Below are 20,546 nucleotides of genomic sequence, written 5' to 3'. Positions count from 1 at the left end.
TTTTGTTAGTTTTTACCTGCTGCCTATTAACTTCATTGGGTGACACCTGGCTCTTGTGTTATATGAAGGGGTAAATAACACTTCCTGATTCACTTTCTCCACACCATTCATGATTTTATAGACCTCTATCATAACCCCCACTTAATTGTCTCTCCTTTCCAACCTGAACAGTCCCAGTCTTCTCAACATTCTGGTAGCTTGTTTGACTGCTGCTGCTGCACACTGAGTGGATGTTTTCAGAGACCTATCCACCATGACTCCAAGATCTCCTTCTTGAGTGGTAACAGCTCATTTAGACCCCACCATTTAATATGTATAGTTGGGATTATGTTTTCCAATGTGCATTACTTTGCATTTATCAACATTGAATTCCTGAGGGGGAATTTGCCCAATGTGGGGCACTTTGCCCCGCACCCGTACAGCTTGAGAACAGAGGAAATGTCTGAGATTCCCTGGGAGACAATGGATTTGCAATAAACATTTTATTAGGCATTTATCTGGGAAAAACAGAAACCAACCAAATTAAAAACTTCAATGAGAAATAAAGATGAATCTGAAATCTGATTTTCCAGAAACAAGAGACCCTCCAGTCGCCCACCATCCCGAAACAAGGAGAAAAATTCCTCATGGAGCAGTTATTTCAGGAAAAATCCCATGTGTGATGTCAGCTGAGCCCCTCCCTGAAAACAGGGATGAGGAAATCCTGCTGAAACCCTTCCCGTTGGCTCAGTAACTCACTCCCCCAACACAGAGAGCCAGGAAGGGGCAGGTGAGTGTCAGCACCTCTGTCCTCCTGAGTCACACAAGAATTAGTAAAAAGGAGTACTTGTGGCACCTTAGAGACTAACAAATTTATTTGAGCATAAGCTTTCGTGAGCTCCAGCTCACTTCATCGGATGTGTAGCTCACGAAAGCTTATGCTCAAATAAATTTGTTAGTCTCTAAGGTGCCACAAGTACTCCTTTTCTTTTTGCGAATACAGACTAACATGGCTGCTACTCTGAAACAAGAATTAGTGACACCTCACGACTCCCTGTGGAGGGGAGCAACTATTATCCACAACAGAGATGGGAGAAGATGAGGCTGCACAGAAAGGACGGGGAGTGACTGGCACAAGATCACACCAGGAGACACTAGTACGCAGCGTTATTGAACCCAGGGGTCCTGACTGCCCATCTCTCCACTGCCACCCCATACCTCCCACCTCTACCTGTTGGTATGCCACAGAAGATGATCTGGTATTGGCTTAGTACGCCCAGTCATCACCTCAAAGGGTGTGTGATCTGTGGAGGCAGCTGGAGTTGTCCTGAGTGCCATTAAAATGAGTGGAATCAGTGTGTCCCAATAGTATACATTGGCACCTACCACCTTCCGGAGCAGTCGTTCGATGGCGCGATTTGACACGTTCCCCTCTCAGAACTGGGAACTGAACCTAAAGGTCCCAGGGTCCCAGTCTCCACTGCTTTAACTCACTAGCCCTTACTCCCACACAAGAGCTCAGAATAGGACTCAGGAGTCCTGAGTCCCAATTCCCCCTGCTGTCACTATTACACAATACTGTCCTCCCAGGAACAGTGCAACCCCAAATGACAATATCTGTCTGGGCAATCTCCACCATGAATTCCCGTCTCAGTCCTCCCTCCCATCCCACGGCTGCAGAGATGTTCAATACACTGAGCATTGCTCTGAAATCCTGTTGCTTCAGCTTAGCAGCACCATCTGCCTTATAACCACAGCCCCACGAGGCTTCTCGCTACTTCCCTGTGGAACGTCCCTCTCCCCCTGTCCTGAGGGGCCTGAGGAGCTGAGACACAAACGGCCACAGGGCATTTTTACCTCACCCCTACATTGGAAAGTGTGTGTGGAACCCACAGAAACATCTTGTTACTATTCTCATTGTCTGCTTCACCCAGACCCAGAAACAACACAGCTCCCACTATCCAGCATTCCTGCCTTGTCTGGGCCCCATCAACCATTCCCCATTAAAACCCCAACCTTGCACCCACCTGCTGCCCCTGCCCAGACTCTCCTCGAATCACATTTACACTTTGCTTCAAGAGGACAAAGACCGATTGCCCAACAGAGAGAGCTCCCAACACCTTTTACCCTATGTGCAGTTTCTGGTGGGATATTAGCGAGACCTTCGCCTTGTAGCTTTTCCCACAGACAGAACATGTATATGGTTTATTTCCAGTGTGCATTCTCTGATGGACAATAAGGGCTGAGCTCTGGGTAAAGTTCTTTCCGCACTCAGAGCAGTTAAAGGGTTTCTGTCCTGTGTGAATTCTCTGATGCCTAATAAGGTGCGATCTTTGACAGAAACTTTTCCCACATTCGGAGCAGTTAAAGGGTTTCTCTCCCGTGTGGATTCTCTGATGCGAAATTAGTTGTGAGCTCCGCTTGAAGCTTTTTCCACACTCAGGGCAGTTATGGGGTTTCTCTCCCACATGGATTTTCTGATGTGAAATAAGGTCTGAGCTGCGCTTGCAGCTTTTCCCACACTCAGGGCAGTTATGGGGTCTCGCTGCCATGTGAATTTTCTGATGTACAGTGAGGTTTGATCTCTGGCTGAAGCTCTTTCCACAGACAGAGCATTTATAAGGTTTCTCTCCTGTGTGAATTCTCTGATGCCTAATAAGGTGCGATCTCTGACAGAAACTTTTCCCACATTTGGAGCAGTTAAAGGGTTTCTCTCCCGTGTGGATTCTCTGATGCAAAATTAGTTCTGAGCTGCGCTTGCAGCTTTTCCCGCAGTCAGGGCAGTTATAGGGTCTTGCTGCCGTATGGATTTTCTGATGTACGGTGAGGTTTGATCTCTGGCTGAAGCTCTTTCCACAGACAGAGCATTTATAAGGTCTGTCTGCTGTGTGAATTCGTCTGTGTGAAATAAGGTCCGAGCTCTGTTTGAAGCTTTTCCCGCAGTTGGCACATTTATAGGATGCCTCTCCCGTGTGGATTCTCTGGTGCGAAATCAGGTTTGAGCTCAGAGCAAAGCTTTTCCCACAGAAAAAACATTTATAGGGTGTCTCTCCTGTGTGGAGTCTCCGATGTTTACTAAGGTCCGAGCTCTGCCTGAAGCTTTTCCCGCAGTCGGGGCACTTATAGGGTCTCTCTCCTGTGTGGATTCTTCTATGTGAAATCAGGTACGAGAAATTAGAAAAATGTTTCCCACACTCCAGGCAGTTATAGGGTCTCTCCCCTGTGTGGACTCTCTGGTGTTTAAGGAGGTTTGAACTCTGGCTGAAGCCTTTCCCACAGTCGGGGCATTTATAGGGTCTGTCTGCCACATGGGTTCTCTGATGTACACTAAGGTCTGATCTCTGCTTGAAGCTTTTCCCGCACTCAGGACAGCTATAGGGTGCCTCTCCCGTGTGGATTCTCTGGTGGACAATAAGGTACGCTTTCTGACGGAAGGTTTTCCCGCAGTCGAGGCATGTATACGGTCTCTCTCCTGTGTGGATTCTCTGGTGTGAAATCAGGGATGAGAAATAAGCAAAATATTTCCCACACTCAAGACAGTTGTGGGGTTTCTCTCCCGTATGGATTGTGTGATGTGAAATAAGGACTGAACTCTGCTTGAAGCTCTTCCCACAGTCAGGGCATTTATATGGTCTCTCTCCCGTGTGAATTCTCTGGTGTAAAACAAGGTCTGAACTGTGCTTGAAATTTTTCTCACAGTTGAGGCATTTATAGGGTCTCTCTCCTGTATGGATTCTCTGATGTACAATAAGGTTTGATATCTGATTGAAGCGCTTCTCACAGCTGGGGCAGTTATAGGGTTTTTCGCCGCTGTGGACTCTTTGATGCCTAACAAGATTGGATTTCCGCTTGAAACTTCTCCCACACTCAGCACAGTCATATGGTTCCTCTTTACTGAAGACTCTTGGCAGGATCATGGTTTCCTTAAGGTCCTTCAGGCCTCCCACTTGGTAAGTGGATTTACCCAGTTTCATCCCTGGGTTGATTCCTTGCTGTCTCTCACAGGCTTCTCTCTGCTCAGGACTCTGGGAAACGTCCGCTTCAGTTTTTCCGGATAGATTTCCATGTGGTTCCACTTTCTCAGGAACTTCCTGCCGAGGATTCTCCTCCTCGCTCTCACCCACCGTCCCATCACCTGCTGGGACAGAGAGATACTTGAGACAGGAGTCATTTCCTGTGCCTGAGGGGAAAGGGAACCTCAAAAAAGTGAATGGGATGGCAGGAAATAAACCAAAAGATCTGCTGGGGAGATGCAAAAAATCAGGAGCCAAATCCCTCCCCCCTCCAAACCCTTCCCCAGAAAGGAGAGAGGAGGGGACCAATTTTGCCTCCACGTCCCAAGTGAACACACAGTGGTGCAGGAGCTACTTCTAGGTGTCAGTCAGGATGGGTGGGGAGCCCCGAGTTGCGTCTGACATGAGGATATGACACCAGCTAGTCACAATCCTAACCTGGGTGAGATGAAGCAGACGTGGGGGAGCCCACAGGCCCTTTGTGAGAATCCCAGCTGATTATGCCAATGACGGGTGGTTTCTGTGTCCATTTAATCACTTCCTCACCTGTGCGGATGTTTCTCAGGATGTCCCTTTCCTCAAGGCTCGGGAGATCTGTCACCCACGGCTCTTCCCCTCGTTCCAGCTGGGCTATTATGTTGGGTTTGGCAATTGGAAATCCTGCTCCAGGGAAAGAAAGCAGGTGAGACCAGGATTTTACAATTATTCTGAGACACAGCTGTTTCCAGGCGTGCTGGATGAGTGGGTGCCCTTGTATTCTTCACAGAGTTTAAGGGCAAAAGGGACCAATAGATCTTCTAGTCTGACCTCCTGTGTATCAGAGGCCCTATATTAAAGCCCAGAGACTTTTGTTGAAAAGATTTCCGTCCCCAGGAGAGTAAACTGTGTGGCACGGGGAGAGAACAGGACAGACCAACATGCTACTAATGTCTGAGGCCCCTGCAATGGCAGGGAACTGATTTGATAAGAGATGTTCAGATGATTCCAGCAGGTGATCCAGGCCCAATGCTGCAGACTCAGGAAATCTAACCCCTCCCCTGACTAGGTTCCAGCCAATCGGAGCTGCAGAAAAATTCATTCCTAACCTCAAATCAGGTGATCAGTTTGACCCTGAGCATGTGAGTAAGACACACCAGCCAGGAATCTAGAAAGAGGGTTCTCTGTACCACCTCGATGTACTGGTCCACCCCATCTGGTGTCCTGTCTTCAACTGTGGCTGATCTCTTATGCTTCAGAGGAAGGAAACATACAAACAAAGACCCCATCCTAGAACACAACTAGCCATTTGTACATCGGGGAAAAATATTCTTTTCTGACCGCTGTAAATGACCAAAAAATTATTATAATCATTATTCAATGACAAAACAGAAAAAAACACTTAATGAATGCAGTGACACCCAAACCTCCAAAAACCCAAGAAATACGGAGTTAAAGTATTTCAATCTCAAACTTCTGAAAATCCAGGAAATTGTACTGGCATGGCAGGGCCACTATAGTTAAGGTTGCATCATGACTTCTGTTAAAAGGTTGATTTTTCTAAGTCCTCTAAAAATCAACATCCTTTGTCAGACTCTTTTGAAATTTGGTGTGCGTCAGGAGGGTGCAGTTAGTGACCCAAACTTTGGGGTCATTTGAGCTAGAGGTGCCAGAAATATAAGGCCTGAGAAAAATAGCCATTTTAAAAAAGAGTTTCTACATTTTTTTTTTTTTTTGCATAGGGCTAGAGATCAAACTATTGAAGTGATGCAGGGCAGAATGATCTCAATCTGCTGAGTTTTACCCAAAATAGTGCATGGCACACCCTCAATCTTTGGGGGATGCAGACTGAGAATGAGATTTAAGAAAATGTACATTTTTTACAGTATGCATGCACCAATACAGAAAAAGAATTAACGGGTTTCCATTTCTGCCATTTTATAGGCTTTAAAGCTCAACTCTTGCAAGTGCTCTAAAAGCAGAATGGTCACTCAGATCACTTTGCATTTTGTGTGCCTCCTTGGAATGTTGGGTAGCACCAGTGACCAAAATTTGGGTTCTTTTGAGGGGTTCTCGAGTTACAAGTCCTTCAAAAATGTCCTTCTGCTGCCTTATACTGTTGAACTGAGACTCCCTGAGACTGATGGCTGTGAACTCACCCTTCAATTAGCATAACTAAGGCTAAGTTAATCACAAGCCCCCATCTAAGACACAAGGAGATATGGATTGAGTGGCCAGAGGTTGCTACAATTTGTGAATCATGGGTCACAATTTCATTTTGGGAGGAATGTAATCAAAATATTTTTGGGGAGGGGGAAACAGACATGGGAGGGGAGAGGTATTAGGGGGCAGAGGAGTGGGGGAATAAGGGAAGAGGGGTATAAATGGGGTGGATGATTAGGGAGGGAAGAGAGGTTGGGGGCTCAGGTGAGGGAGGCATGGAGATTGCGGGGAGTGGAGGAGAGGGACACTGAGTTCCACTACACCCATTTACCCTGCCCCTGCCCAGGCCATAAAACATCCCCCAGAAACTGGATTAAAGCATATTTTTTAAAGAGAGAACTAATTTCACGCTAAAGACTCAAAGCGATGATGAGTCCCCTACCCCCCTTAGTAAGATGGTTCCAATGTTTAATTATCCTCACTGCTGGGAAATTGCATCTTATTTCAAGGAAGAATTTGTGTAACTTCAGCTTCCAGCCACTGCGTCAAGTTATTCCTTCCTGAGCAAAGCTTAAACCCCCCCTTCCCCTCCATTATCAAATCTATTTTCCATGTGTAAGTACCTAAACACACTGATCAAGTCCCCTCTCAACCTTCTCTTCAATAAGCTGGATAAGTTGAGCTCCTCCCATGGAAAGGCCTGTCTTCCAGCCCCGGGGCCTTCCTTGTGTCCCTCCTTTGAACTCTCTCCAATGTTCCCACATCCTTCTTGAAGTGTGGACACCAGAACTGGAGGCGGTATTCCAGCAGTGCTCTCACCAATGCTGCGTATACAGGCAAGAGCTCTTCCTCGCTTCTGCCTGATACTCCCCTTTTTACACACCCAAGGATCACCTGAGTCCTGTTTCGCACAGCGCTGCATGATTATCTACAATGTCGATAGTTTCTTCCTCAAACTGTCACCAAACCAACAGACTTGATGCAATTTTAGACTTGGTTTTAGTAAGTAGTGAGGACATCATAGAAGAGGTGGTCGTAGGAAATAACCTTGGCTCTAGTCACAGGTTGATTCAGTTTAAATTAAAAGAAAGGATAATGAAACCCAGGTTATCAAGTATGATTTTTTATTTCAGAAGGTCAGATTTGGCTACTTCTATGGGGTTATGCCAGCGCAGCAGCTAGGCTGCTCTGACCTCCGCAGTGCAGCCAACCCCAGAATCCTTCATGCTGTAGGTACAATCTGAATTCTTGTAGTCTCAGATGTATTACCTTGCATTTGGCTGTACAAGTACTAGAACACATTTTAGGAGATTATGACCATTTAAGCAGGAAATTCAGATCACTCGGTAACAATAACCTGTCCTCATTATTGATACCCCACTAATCTTTGTGTCATCCACAAACCTTATCAGCAAAGATTTTACATCATCATGAAGACTCTTAATAAAAATATTAAGTAGTGTTGGACCAAGAACTGCTCCCTAGGGCACCCACTAGAAACACCCCTGCTCATTGACTTCCCCCATTAACAAAAAAATTTTGAGATCCGTAAGTGAGCCAGTTATGAATCCATCTACTGTGTGGTCTTGTTCATTCCATATAACACAAGCTTTTAAAATCAAAATGTCGTGGTACCAAGTCAAATGCCCTGAAGAAATCCAAGTATACTATATCAACACTGCTGCCTTCTTCAACCAGAGCTGCATAAACCAAACAGATGTTCCTGAAGTCCCTTTGGGCATGCCGGTTAGATAGTTCTTGGGAGGCATACAGCTCCCCCTGCAGGAGGTCAGCGATCTCCACACACTGGGGAATTTTATGACTTTGGCACAATACAATTGAGCAACCTCTTACTCCTTCCTAACCCTGCTGAGATCACAGCCCTTTCCAGCCATGGAGATAGTCCTGAGAAAGGATGGAGAGGAGACATCTTTCTGTGTGTGAAAGTGAGAAACACAGGGTGCTACCTATAGCCCATCCTCTCCCTTGGAAGTTTTGTGGATGAGCATCTCCACTATGTCTCTGAATCTCCTCTCCCCTGGGAGGGGTATCAGGAGGGAGCAGTCTCTCTCACATGGTTTCTGGGGCTGATCCTCCTGAAAACTAAGAGACCACGGAAGAACCCTGAGCAGAAGCTGACCCAAATGCTTCAGAGACCCTCACCCCTTCTAATACCCGAGGGAACAGGAATCCTTACCCAGAGAGGTCACATTCTCATAGTTCTGCTGCATGACGTCCCTGTAGAGGGCTCTCTGATGGGGGTCCAGCAGAGCCCACTGCTCTTCAGTAAAATACACAGCCACCTCCTTGAAGGTCACCAGCTCCTGAAACAGCCAGAGTCCCCCTCTCAGAACCTGCTCCCCTGGGCACAATCCCACCAGCTCAGTCACAGGCAGGGCTGCAAAATCCCTCACCCACAGAGAGCAGGAAATTTTCCCTGGGGCAGGGGAAATTTCTAAAAGCTGTCATAAAACACACTATTTTTGTGGTGAAACTGTGATGCCAACTCCGCTGATTTTATCATGAGTCTCACAATATTTAGTTGGGATTTTTGGACTTTTCCCATGATCTCATAATTCCTGGCAAAGAACTCACACATTCTCCCTTGTTCTACATGGCCACCACCTCCCATTACTTTCAGAGGGGTAGAGTCAAACTGCCCTTGTGACGGGTTGGATCACAAAACCCCCTTTAGGAACTGCCAGCTGATGTGCTGAGACTCTCTCTGAGCCTGTTTCCCTTGCCAGCTTGGAATTTCAGAACCCTGCCCGGTTGTGCCAGACACGCTAGACTGCTACAAACACAGACCCAGGTCTGAACCATGTCCCCCACAAGCTGCAGGCTTAACTGAAAACAGTTCAAGAAATGTCTCCAGCACTCAGATACCCAACTCCCAATGGGGTCCAAACCCCAAATAAATCCGTTTTACCCTGTGTAAAGCTTATACAGGGTAAACTCATAAATTGTTTGCCCTCTATAACACTGATCAGAGAATCATAGAATATCAGGGTTGGAGGGGACCTCAGGATGTTATCTAGTCCAACCCTCTGCTCAAAGCAGGATCCAATCCCCAATTTTTGCCCCAGATCCCTAAGTGGCCCCCTCAAGGATTGAACTCACAACCCTAGGTTAGCAGGCCAATGCTCAAACCACTGAGCTATCCCTCCCCCCAGAGGAGATAGAGAGATATGCACAGCTGTTTGCCCCCCCACGTATTAATACATACTCTGGGTTAATCAATAAGAAAAAAATGATTAAATACAAAAAGTCGGATTTAAGTGGTTCCAGGTAATAACAGATAGAACAAAGTGAATTACCAAGCAAAATAAAATAAAACACGCAAGTCTAAGCCTAATACAGTAAGAAAACTGAATACAGATAAAATCTCACCTTCAGAGATGTTTCAATAAGCTTCTATCACAGACTGGACACCTTCCTAGTCTGGGCCCAATTCTTTCCCCGGTACAGTCCTTGTTCCAGCTCAGGTGGTAGCTAGGGGATTTCTCATGACTGCAGCCCCCTTTGTTCTGTTCCACCCCCTTATACATCTTTTGCACAAGGCGGGAATCCTTTGTCCCTCTCTGGGTTCCCACCCCGCCTTCTAAATGGAAAAGTACCAGGTTAAAGATGGATTCCAGTTCAGGTGACATGATCACATGTCACTGTAAGACTTCACTACCCACTTGCCAGCACACAGGTATACAGGAAGGCTTACAAGTAAACAGAGTCATCTACAGTCAATTGTCCTGGTTAATGGGAGCCATCAAAATTCCAAACCACCATTAATGGACCGAACTTTGCATAATTACAATAGGCCCTCAGAGTTATAGTTAATATTTCTAGTTTAAGATACAAGAAGGATACATACATGACCACACTCAGTAGATTATAAGCTTTGTAATGATACCTTACAAGAGACCTTTTGCATGAAGCATATTCCAATTACATTATATTCACACTCATTAGCATATTTTCATAAAATCATATAGAGAGTAATGTCACAGCCCTTATTCAAAATGGCCACCATTTCCCTACAGTTTGTAAGCCCACCTCCAGAGTTACTCTTGGCTTCTGAGTGCTGTAGGATGGCAACAGAGCTTTGGTATCAACACATTCAGGGGGTTGTTTCCTCACACAAGAGTATTTCCACCCTATCCCTAAAATTCAGGCTCTACCTTAAAGAAGAGGTAGTGTATAAGGTTAGGTTAGTACAGTAACTTCTCGCTTAACGTTAAGTTATGTTCCTGAAAAATGCGACTTTAAGCGAAACAATGTTAAGCTAATCCAATTTTCCTATAAGAATTAATGTAAATAGGGGGGGTTAGGTTCCAGGGAAATTTTTCTCACCAGATAAAAGACTATATTATATATAGGTTTCAGAGTAACAGCCGTGTTAGTCTGTATTCGCAAAAAGAAAAGGAGGACTTGTGGCACCTCAGAGACTAACCAATTTATTAGAGCATGAGCTGTAGCTCACGAAAGCTTATGCTCTAATAAATTGGTTAGTCTCTAAGGTGCCACAAGTACTCCTTTTCTTTATATTATATATATACACAGTATAAGTTTTAAACAAACAATTTAATACTGTACACAGCAATGATGATTGTGAAGCTTGGTTGAGGTGGTGAAGTCAGCGGGTGGAAGAGGGTGGGATATTTCCCAGGGAATGCCTTACTGCTAAATGATGAACTAGCTTTTGGCTGAGCCCTCAAGGGTTAACTCATTTGTGTTAATGTAGCTGCACACTCTACAAGGCAGCACAAATGGAGGGAGGGGAGATAGCATGGCAGACAGAGACACACACCCTTTGTGAGAGACAGTGCCCCTTTAAGTAGGCTGACCCCACTCTTAAGTACACTGCCTTTTTAAGTAGATAAGCAAATTGAGACAGCAGCTGCTCCAAGGAAGCTCCCTTTGTCCTGAGCCCTGTCTTGTCGTCCCCCACACAATGGAGATGGGGTAAGTGGGGTGCAGGAGCAGGAGGGAGGGGGACACCCTGACATTAGCCCCCCTCTCTTCCCCCCTGCACAGCAAGCAGGAGGCTCCCGGGAGAAGCTCCAAGGCAGAGGGCAGGAGCAGCATGTGGCAGTGGGGGGAGGGACAGCTGAGCTGCCGGCAATTGATAGCGTGCTGGGCGGCTGATGCACAGGGAACTTAGGGAAGTGGGGAGCTGATAGGGGGGCTGCCGGTCCATCCTGTTTCCAAGCCCCCACCAGCTAGCTCCAATGGGCTGCTCTTCCTGCAAGCAGTGGACAAAGCAGGCGGCTGCCAAACGACGTTATAAGGGAGCATTGCACAACTTTAAATGAGCATGTTCCCTAATTGATCAGCAACGTAACAACGAAACAACGTTAACCGGGATGACTATAGGTGAGGAGTTACTGTATTTCTTTAAATGGTTTATGAGCCCTTTAGTGGAGCTCACTGTGTTCTAGGTTTTAGAAGCCTCCAGAGCCAATCAGAGCAGCAGTGGGTATGTAGCTAGGCCTTGGGTATCTGTGTAAATTTACTAAATGTGATTATTTGGAATCCAACTATGTCTGTGTAGTTTCATTGAGTTCTTTGGCATATTACACAGTAAAAAGACACAACAATTTGCACCGAGGACATGGTCCAAATCCAGGAATACAGTGGAATAGACACTGATGGCAGAGGCCCAGTGAAAGTGAATCTACAAAGAAATTGCTACCTGCAGCCAGTTGGACTGTTTATTAAATCAGGGTGGAAGAGGGAAAGGTTAAAAGTGCCTAGTATTTGGGGAAAACGGGTTTGTACAATAGCTCAGTAGAGGACTAACCCACCGATAGCAAGAGAACATGGAGCCCAGTGACAATATGTCTTCGCTGCAGAGTTAACTCCAGTTTATGAGGTACTCCTCATAAATTAGCCGAGCTTGAGTAAGAGAGGCCACACAGCGAAATAACACCTGAGTTACTGTGTCCACTGTCCACACCGGTGCTGCTCTCACTCGTGTGTGTTGCTAAGACTTTCGGGGGCACATCCCATGATTCTTCATTCTGTAGGCAGCTGTGCTGCTCTCAAGTTAAGGGTTTTGTGTGTGGACTCGACTCAAGTTAGGGGCGGCACTCGAGCTATAACTAGAGTTAACTTTGCAGTCATGACAAGCCCCGGGACAGTTCTAGCACCTCTAGAATTGTTAGAAGAAAACAAAATGTTGTTTGGAATTCTTTACAATGTAGATTAAGTTAGACTTCAAATGAAGCTTGATACAGGGTGTGCTCTGTCTTATTTCATAGCGGGATTATCAGAGGCTATTTACAGAAGTGAAGTTGTGGAAAACCTCAGTGCTACTAAAAACATACAATGGACATCCTCTCTCCCTGAGGTCTTATTAAAGTGAAGGTAACATAAATAAAGTGGCAGGTTTCAGAGTAACAGCCGTGTTAGTCTGTATTCGCAAAAAGAAAAGGAGTACTTGTGGCACCTTAGAGACTAACCAATTTATTAGAGCATAAGCTTTCGTGAGCTACAGCTCACTTCCTCAGATGCATATCGTGGAAACTGCAGCAGGCTTTATATATACACAGAGAATATGAAACAATACCTACTCCCACCCCACTGTCCTGCTGGTAATAGCTTATCTAAAGTGATCATCAGGTGGGCCATTTCTAGCACAAATCCAGGTTTTCTCACCCTCCACCCCCCCCACACAAATTCACTCTCCTGCTGGTGATAACCTGGATTTGTGCAGGAAATAGCCCAACTTGATTGTCATGCACATTGTGTAAAGAGTTGTCACTTTGGATGGGCTCTCACATCCCCCCCACCCCCATACACACACAAACTCACTCTCCTGCTGGTAATAGCTCATCCAAACTGACCACTCTTCAACTTTAAATCCAAGTTAAACCAGAACATCTGGGGGGGGGGGGGTAGGAAAAAACAAGAGGAAACAGGCTACCTTGCATAATGACTTAGCCACTCCCAGTCTCTATTTAAGCCTAAATTAATAGTATCCAATTTGCAAATGAATTCCAATTCAGCAGTTTCTCGCTGGAGTCTGGATTTGAAGTTTTTTTGTTTTAAGATAGCGACCTTCATGTCTGTGATTGCGTGACCAGAGAGATTGAAGTGTTGTCAAGAATTATAACAGGTTTCAGAGTAGCAGCCGTGTTAGTCTGTATTCGCAAAAAGAAAAGGAGGACTTGTGGCACCTTAGAGACTAACCAATTTATTAGAGCATAAGCTTTCGTGAGCTACACGAAAGCTTATGCTCTAATAAATTGGTTAGTCTCTAAGGTGCCACAAGTCCTCCTTTTCTTTTTAAGAATTATAACATTCATAAACCAGTCGGAGAACACTTCAATCTCTCTGGTCACGCGATTACAGACATGAAGGTCGCTATCTTAAAACAAAAAAACTTCAAATCCAGACTCCAGCGAGAAACTGCTGAATTGGAATTCATTTGCAAATTGGATACTATTAATTTAGGCTTAAATAGAGACTGGGAGTGGCTAAGTCATTATGCAAGGTAGCCTGTTTCCTCTTGTTTTTTCCTACCCCCCCCCCCCCCCAGATGTTCTGGTTTAACTTGGATTTAAAGTTGAAGAGTGGTCAGTTTGGATGAGCTATTACCAGCAGGAGAGTGAGTTTGTGTGTGTATGGGGGTGGGGGGGATGTGAGAAAACCTGGATTTGTGCAGGAAATAGCCCAACTTGATTGTCATGCACATTGTGTAAAGAGTTGTCACTTTGGATGGGCTATCACCAGCAGGAGAGTGAATTTGTGTGGGGGGGGGTGGAGGGTGAGAAAACCTGGATTTGTGCTAGAAATGGCCCACCTGATGATCACTTTAGATAAGCTATTACCAGCAGGACAGTGGGGTGGGAGTAGGTATTGTTTCATATTCTCTGTGTATATATAAAGCCTGCTGCAGTTTCCACGATATGCATCTGAGGAAGTGAGCTGTAGCTCACGAAAGCTCATGCTCTAATAAATTGGTTAGTCTCTAAGGTGCCACAAGTACTCCTTTTCTTTTTATAAATAAAGTGCATATGCTGGACCTGTATGTTGTGAAGTGAAAGGATCCAGTAATAAATAATAGAGAATGACATGGATTCAACTGGACTGGCAGAGCATAAAAGCCCTTCATGTTTATTATTATTATTGATACCGATACAAAACAAATTAGCTGAACTTATGCCCAAGAAAGCTGATGTCTTTCACTGAATGTCTGCCTAAACCAGCTTTTAAGCACAAGGTCAGCAGGATGTCCCACCTGCTGACCCCTGAGGGGAGCACGGGTGATCTCCCGACTGTTTCCCTTCACCTGAGGGGAGCATGAGCGATTCCCTGACTGTCTCCCCCTGCCCGAGGGGAGCCCGTGGCGATCCTCCAACTGCCTCCCCCTGCCCAAGGGAAACACGGGGAGTCCCCCAACTGTCTCCCCCCTGCCTGAGGTGAGAACGGGTGATCCCCCGATTGTCTCCCCCAACCTGAGGGGAGGGCAGGTGATCCCCCGACTGTCTTCCCCTGAGTGAGGGGAATGCGGGTGATCCCCCGACTGTCTCTCCCAGCCTGAGGAGAGTGTGGGTGATCCCCTGATTGTCTCCCCCCTTCCTGAGGGGAGCACAGGCGATCTTCTGACTGTCTACCCCTGCCTGACGGGAACATGGTCGATCCCCCAGATGACTCCCCCTGCCTGCTGGGAGTATGGGCGATCTCCCAACTGTCTCCCCTCACCCGAGGGGAGCGCAGGCAATCCCCTGACTGTCTCCCCGCTGCCTGAGGGAATGTGGGCAATCCACCAGCTGTCTCCCTCCTGCCTGAGGAGAGCATGGGCAGCCACCTTACTGTCTCCCCCACCCTGAGGGGAGGGTGGGCGATCACCTAACTGTCTCCCCCTGCCTAGTGTGTTGCCACTTTTGCCCTCAAAGGGATTTGCCGAACTCTGGCAGAGAGCAAGTGGCCTGGGAAACACAGAGGGGCCTCCCTACGCTGTGGAGACTTTTCTCACTCTGAGTAATGCCTATTGATGCCGAAGAGAGGTTAGAACCCTGGGCGAATCGGCACCCTCATCACCCCATCGCACTCCAGCAGCTCCAGGCCTGCAACATCTCATCAAGGAATATGGGGTCCTCCACCTTTTGGAGCCCACTAGTGTGGAATAAACTGGACTCGTCAATCCAGGGCAATCCACCCTCGGGGTTGTGTTACTTGTGAGTTGTATGGTGTTACTGATGTATCTACTCCAAGACCATTTTTCCCTTCCCTTTATAGGCTTCCTGTATATTTCCCCTTGTAAATAAAGTGTACATTGATTGTTGGTTCATCCATTAGGGAAGCTATGTACAGAGGCATCAGGCTAGTCCTGGGGGTAAGGACCAGGTCAGGGATAACTGAAACTACATAGGGAGATAGGGTAGGGTTCCTGGCTCCCTTAAACAGTCAGATGGGGGCACTATAGCTAGTAGCTGAGAACCCAAGCAGTTGAAACCCACTGAGGCCGAAGCAGAGGGACACACGGGAAGGGCTCCTGTTGATGATTAGCTGCCCTTAAGGACCAAGCAATCCAAAAAACCCTTTACATCCCTTCAAGCAGTTTGTGAGCTGTCTGGTGGCTCACTATGTTCTGTGGTTTAGAAGCTGCCAAGGACTAATCTAAGCAGTAGCATAAATATGTGGCTAGACCTTGCAGGTCTGTGTATAGTTACTAAATATGGTTAATTAGGACCTAGCTGTGCCCCTGTGGCTTCTCCATATTGGTTTTGTTGTGTAGAGAACAAAGGACACAACAGAGGTTTTTCATTCCCCATTCAGCTTTCCTCCTGTATTTCCTGTCTCTCTCCCACATCCAGACCAAGCCCACCCTCCCCAGCAGCTCCCTGCAAAACACTTACCTGAGCCAGCACCACTGAAGCAGCCATGTCTCTTCCCCGTCCCCTGGGAGGATGAGAGGATCTGGAGCAAGATGTGGATGTCATTCTGCTTCCTGTCAGTGCAAGAAGGGCCATTGGGCAGGCATCAGAAAATGTTTTAGTCTATTTTACACCCCAGTTTCCCCCAGGGCTCTTTACCTGAAGCCAGACTCTCGATTCTGCCAGGCTGGAAAAACACTTGATCACTTTATTGCAGCGCAGACCCAGCCCCTCCCACCAGGACTAAACCCACTGAGACATTTTTAAAAGTCTCTAAACCAAACCTTAGGGCAGGTCAACACTTACAATGCTGCTGCAACACAGTTGCATCTTCAGTAAAGATGCTACCTATGCCAACAGGAAGGCTTCTCCTGTCGAGGTAGGTGCTCCACCTCCCAGAAGGCAGTAGCTATGTCCATGGGAGAATTCTCCTGTCAATCTAGCACTGTCTACACGGGGGGTGACCAACCTGAGCCTGAGAAGGAGCCAGAATTTACCAGTGTGCATTGCCAGAGAGCCACAGTAATACGTCAACAGCCTCCCATAAGCTCTGCCTGCCCCACTCCCAATGCCTCCCACCCACCAGCAGCCCCGCTGATCAGCACCTTCCCCTCCCTCCTGATCAGCTGTTTTGTGGCATGCAGGAGGCTCTGGGGGGTGGGGTGGGGGAGGAGCGAGGGCATGGCAGGCTCAAGGGAAGGTGCAGGAAGGGGTGGAGTGAGGGCAGGGCCTGTGGCAGAGCCAGGGGTTGAACAGTGAGATCCTGCTGGCACATTGGAAAGTTGACACCTGTAACTCCAGCCCCGGAGTCGGTGCCTGTACAAGGAGCCGCATAGTAACCTCTGAAGAGCCGGATGTGGCTCTGGAGCCACAGGTCGACCACCCCTGGTCTACACTGGGGATTAGGTTGGTTTAATTGTGTTACTTTTCTTGGGGTGTGGATTTTCACACCCCCAAGTGAGGAAGTTATACTGACCTAATTTCCTAGTGTAGGAATTTCCTGGCCTTAGAAAAGAGCTGACTCAAAGGAGCCCGTTTGGGGGACCCCGCCTGACTCTGTCCCGGACGGCGGCACATTCCCTCAGCAGTGCAGGGACCAGGCGGAGCAGCAACTGGTTTTCCTCTCCCTGCTCCTGACCTTGTTCCCAGGCAAGTCAGTCTGTCCCCGGGGCGCTGCAGGGAACGAGGCTGGGCAGGGCTGGGAGCCGGGAACCTCCCTCCGCAATAAGCTCCTGCTGCCCCTTCCAGCCTGGTTTTCCCCCATCTCCTTCGCCCTCTGCCCAGGAGACTTGGTCACTGTGCAGGGGCCATTCACTCTCCGGGCTGGATCGGCTCCTGCTAACGAGAGCTTCGGGGAGCCAGGGAGCGAGGGCAGCAGCCGGCCTGGGACTCGCAGACCCCCGGGAGCAGAGCTGGGGCGAGGAGGGGCCGTTGGTGCGGAGTCACTTTCCTGCCCGGCCCCGGCCCCGGCCCTTCCCCCGGGTCTCCCCCCTCACCTGCAGGCTCCGGCTCAGGGGCTGGTGTCGGCAGAGCCCGGGGCTGGTTCCAGCCGCCGCAGAAAGTGCCCCCGGCTGGGCCCAGAGGGGGCTCGGACAGACCCCACGGGGGAGCAGCAGCCGCCGCTGACCCAGGAAGCGCAGCCCCGGGGAGGGAAGGGGCGGAGGAGAGGAGTTTCCCCACCACGCCGAGCTGCCACGGAGCAGGCTGGAGCGGTCTGAACACGCTCGGGAACATCTGCTGAAGCCGCCGCCCTCACTTGCCGTCGGAAGCTCCTCCCCGCGGCAGGGCGGCCCCCTGTTTATGGGGCGGGGGCCGAAGCGTGTCCAGGAGCGGGTGGAGCAGCTGGCGGAGGCAGGGGAATGAGGGGGGCAGGTAGACAGAGTCAGGGAGAGGGGGCAGGAACCGGGGTTAGGATGGGGGAGATGCGCTGCCAGACAGGGGCAGAAGGGGAAACCCTGGGACAGCGAGGGGCAGAGGGGATAAAAGTGACCACAATGGGGTGAGCCCTGGGCAGTGGTTGCCAGAATAGCACATGGGTGGCAGAGAGGTTAGGGTTTCTTGCTGGCCCATCTCAGCAACCCCACTCCAGGGCTGTGGTGTTAAGGCACATGACCAGATACGTCTTTGTTACACAAAATAATTCGTTGGCACTTTATGGGGGTCTTATCGGATGCCTGAAAGTTACTCTGTTTCCAGTAAACTACTGTAAATGCAATTTCACTTCAGTTTATTTATTTATTTGTAATGCTTTTTAAAAGCAGTGTTTTGGTTACTCCTGTTTTCCTTAGCATGCCTTGGTTAACAGTGTGCAGATGGATGTCACTGTGCTGCTTAGTGTAAGGTTCTAATAATAAACCCTCACAGAAAATAGTAATTGGTGCTGGTATTTAAGCCATCACTTGCAGTGTTCCTAGCAGAACATTTCCTTTGTTCTTACCAGGATTTTGTAATTTACAATTGTTATTTCACAACTTGTTCTTTTTATTTTTCCTCTAGCACAAGTTTATTCTTTACCACATGACCTCATGGAAATCATAGACATGTACGGCTGGAAGGGACCTCAAGAAGCCATCAAGGTCATCTCCCTGTGCTGTGGCAGATTCAGTAGAGACCCCCCCCCGACAGGTGATTGTCTAACCTGCTTAGGTATGTTGGAAATCCTACAGGCACCCAATTGCAACTTGAGATGCCGAAACACTTTTGAAAATTTGTCCTAAAGAACGTAGGCTCTATCTACAGAATGGGGGGCTGTATCCTGGAAAGCGGTGTCCCTGGAAAGGATTTAGGGGTCCTAGTGGACAAGTAACTAAACCTAAGCTCCCAGTGCAATGCTGTAGTTTCTGAGCAGAGCTGCTGAATTGGGCCCTGAAGGCAAGATAAACGGAGGAGCACCTATTTTCCCTAGAGTCAGGGTCGTTCTAGGAATCGGGCAGGAGATAGATATGTGGGTGCCTAGCGGGGGGCAGCAGTGCACATGTCTAGAGGCAGAAACACAGGCACTTAGGGGACTGCTACTGCAAAAATTTAGGCACCAAGTGAATGCAGGTTTTTGCGATTGGTAGCAAATTCTGATGGGAAGCAGTTCCTGACACGCGGACCAGCTTCAACTGCCCGGATCTCAGCCCCTTCCCCACCTGGGCTCCAATGATGGAGTCTCCCCTCCCTTGCTCAGACCCCCTTCCTGAATCCCACCTCCTGCTGTATGAAATGTGGAGAAATAATATATGAGAGAGCCGATGAGGGCCTGATCCTGCAAACCATCCCATTTGAATCGTCATGTTGGTGTCCAGGGGTGCTGCTGTAACAAGAGCTGCTGGGAAAGAGGCTGGGGGTGCTCGGTGTTGACAACAGGGGGCGATACTACCCCTGAATTGGATCTTTACTGGTGTCCAGTGGAACAGATCACTGTCATACCAGTGAAAAAGGTCCACAGCAATTATTTTCAATCCACAATAGTTTCTTAAGAAGGAATTACACGAGCGGCAAAGGGTTACATTAAGCATATAACTTCTATGTTAGATATTAAGAGCAATACATTAAGAGCTATAAATTCCTCTTAACAAGTCTCTCTTTTACAAACATACACAAGCAGGCCCTGTGCTAGCCTGATGCAGTTCCTGCTTGGCTAACAGAGAAGGTGGTTACCAATTTTATGGATGGCTTCTTCTCTCCAGGTCTGTTCTTCTCAGCCCTCTGGCCTGTCTCGGATTCCCTCGAGGCAAGGCCTTGGCTGCCTTGAGACCCCTCTGGTTCACAGTCCTACTCGAGCCCACGGAGCAGAGTTTTGGCTACTCTGTCTGGCAGCGTTGCTTCTTCAAGAGTCAATTAAGGAATCTCAACCAACAGTAATTTACTTTGCTTGATTCTTATACTCTTTTTCCTCAAAGGAGTCACATGTCTTAAAAGCATGCCCAGTGGGCGTGTGGTTATTAATTTTATTTATTTAGTATTTTAGAAGGGGCTGGGGAAGTACCCAATGAAAATCACTCCACACCACTCCACTCCACGTTTACTCACTCATCAATCATTCACTCTGGCTCTCTGTGTGGTGTCCTTGCTGCAAGGTCACTACAACCAGGTCGCCCTGTGCTCCATGCTGCAACTTTATACATGTGATATTTACTTTTGCATGGGCCCATATTTGCCGACCAATAGGTTCACTATGACAATATCGATCATACATGCAGGCTTTGCCAGTCCTTTATCAAATCTGCTTCTGCTTAAAGGGACCCTGTTCCCAGGATCCTCTGCAGCCCTTCAGCCATGTTTAAGTCATGTCAAGTTATGTTCACACCATTCATTCAGTATTGCCACGCCATACCTGCAATTTGTACACTAACTATTAGATTATCTGTGGGTTTTTTTTGTTTTTATAAAACTTAAAGCATTATTTTATGATTATTAGTTGCATAATTTAACAACTTAATTTTATAAGTTTTTTGCAAAGCTTGGGTTTTTTTATATTGCTTAACATCTGATATTTACAACAGAAACATATACGGAATAATACAGCAGTTTCAGAAATTCAAAACAACAT

General features: G+C 47.6%; 1 protein-coding gene across 5 annotated transcripts; it reads right to left on the bottom strand.

The window, feature by feature from the left end:
- Positions 1 to 465: 465 nt before the first annotated feature.
- On the bottom strand, positions 466 to 19,848 carry LOC311530545 (uncharacterized protein). 5 transcript variants are annotated; one of them, XM_084647282.1, is made up of 6 exons: positions 17,506 to 17,642; positions 16,316 to 16,484; positions 15,992 to 16,083; positions 8,329 to 8,455; positions 4,539 to 4,652; positions 466 to 4,117 (listed from the first exon to the last, which is right to left on the bottom strand). In XM_084647282.1, the coding sequence occupies exons 3-6, from the start codon at positions 16,073 to 16,075 to the stop codon at positions 2,103 to 2,105; spliced, it is 2,340 nt and encodes a 779-aa protein (XP_084503408.1). In that variant the 5' UTR covers positions 16,076 to 16,083; positions 16,316 to 16,484; positions 17,506 to 17,642; the 3' UTR covers positions 466 to 2,102. The 5 variants fall into 5 exon arrangements, with proteins under 5 accessions (XP_084503408.1, XP_084503409.1, XP_084503406.1 ...); XM_084647283.1 differs by lacking the exons at positions 16,316 to 16,484; positions 17,506 to 17,642 and adding an exon at positions 19,655 to 19,848; XM_084647280.1 differs by lacking the exon at positions 16,316 to 16,484 and having other exon boundaries at positions 17,506 to 17,747.
- Between the last annotated feature and the right edge of the window lie 698 nt (positions 19,849 to 20,546).

This window comes from Lepidochelys olivacea (genome assembly GCF_965140295.1).
Source record: "Lepidochelys olivacea isolate rLepOli2 genome assembly, chromosome: 14".
Classification (NCBI taxonomy): domain Eukaryota; kingdom Metazoa; phylum Chordata; order Testudines; family Cheloniidae; genus Lepidochelys; species Lepidochelys olivacea.
Note: the sequence above shows the minus strand (reverse complement) of the source record. Positions and strands in the feature narration are given on the sequence as shown.

Bases quoted from the DNA above. Each gene is read 5' to 3' on its own strand.
- LOC311530545 (XM_084647280.1), bottom strand. From the start codon at position 17,743: ATGTTCCCGAGCGTGTTCAGACCGCTCCAGCCTGCTCCGTGGCAGCTC. The intron at 16,084-17,505 runs GTGAGGGGGGAG...TTGCACTGACAG, and splicing joins CCCTGAGCCGGAGCCTGCAG to GAAGCAGAATGACATCCACA. The intron at 8,456-15,991 runs GTAAGTGTTTTG...TGGCTGTTTCAG, and splicing joins CTTCAGTGGTGCTGGCTCAG to GAGCTGGTGACCTTCAAGGA.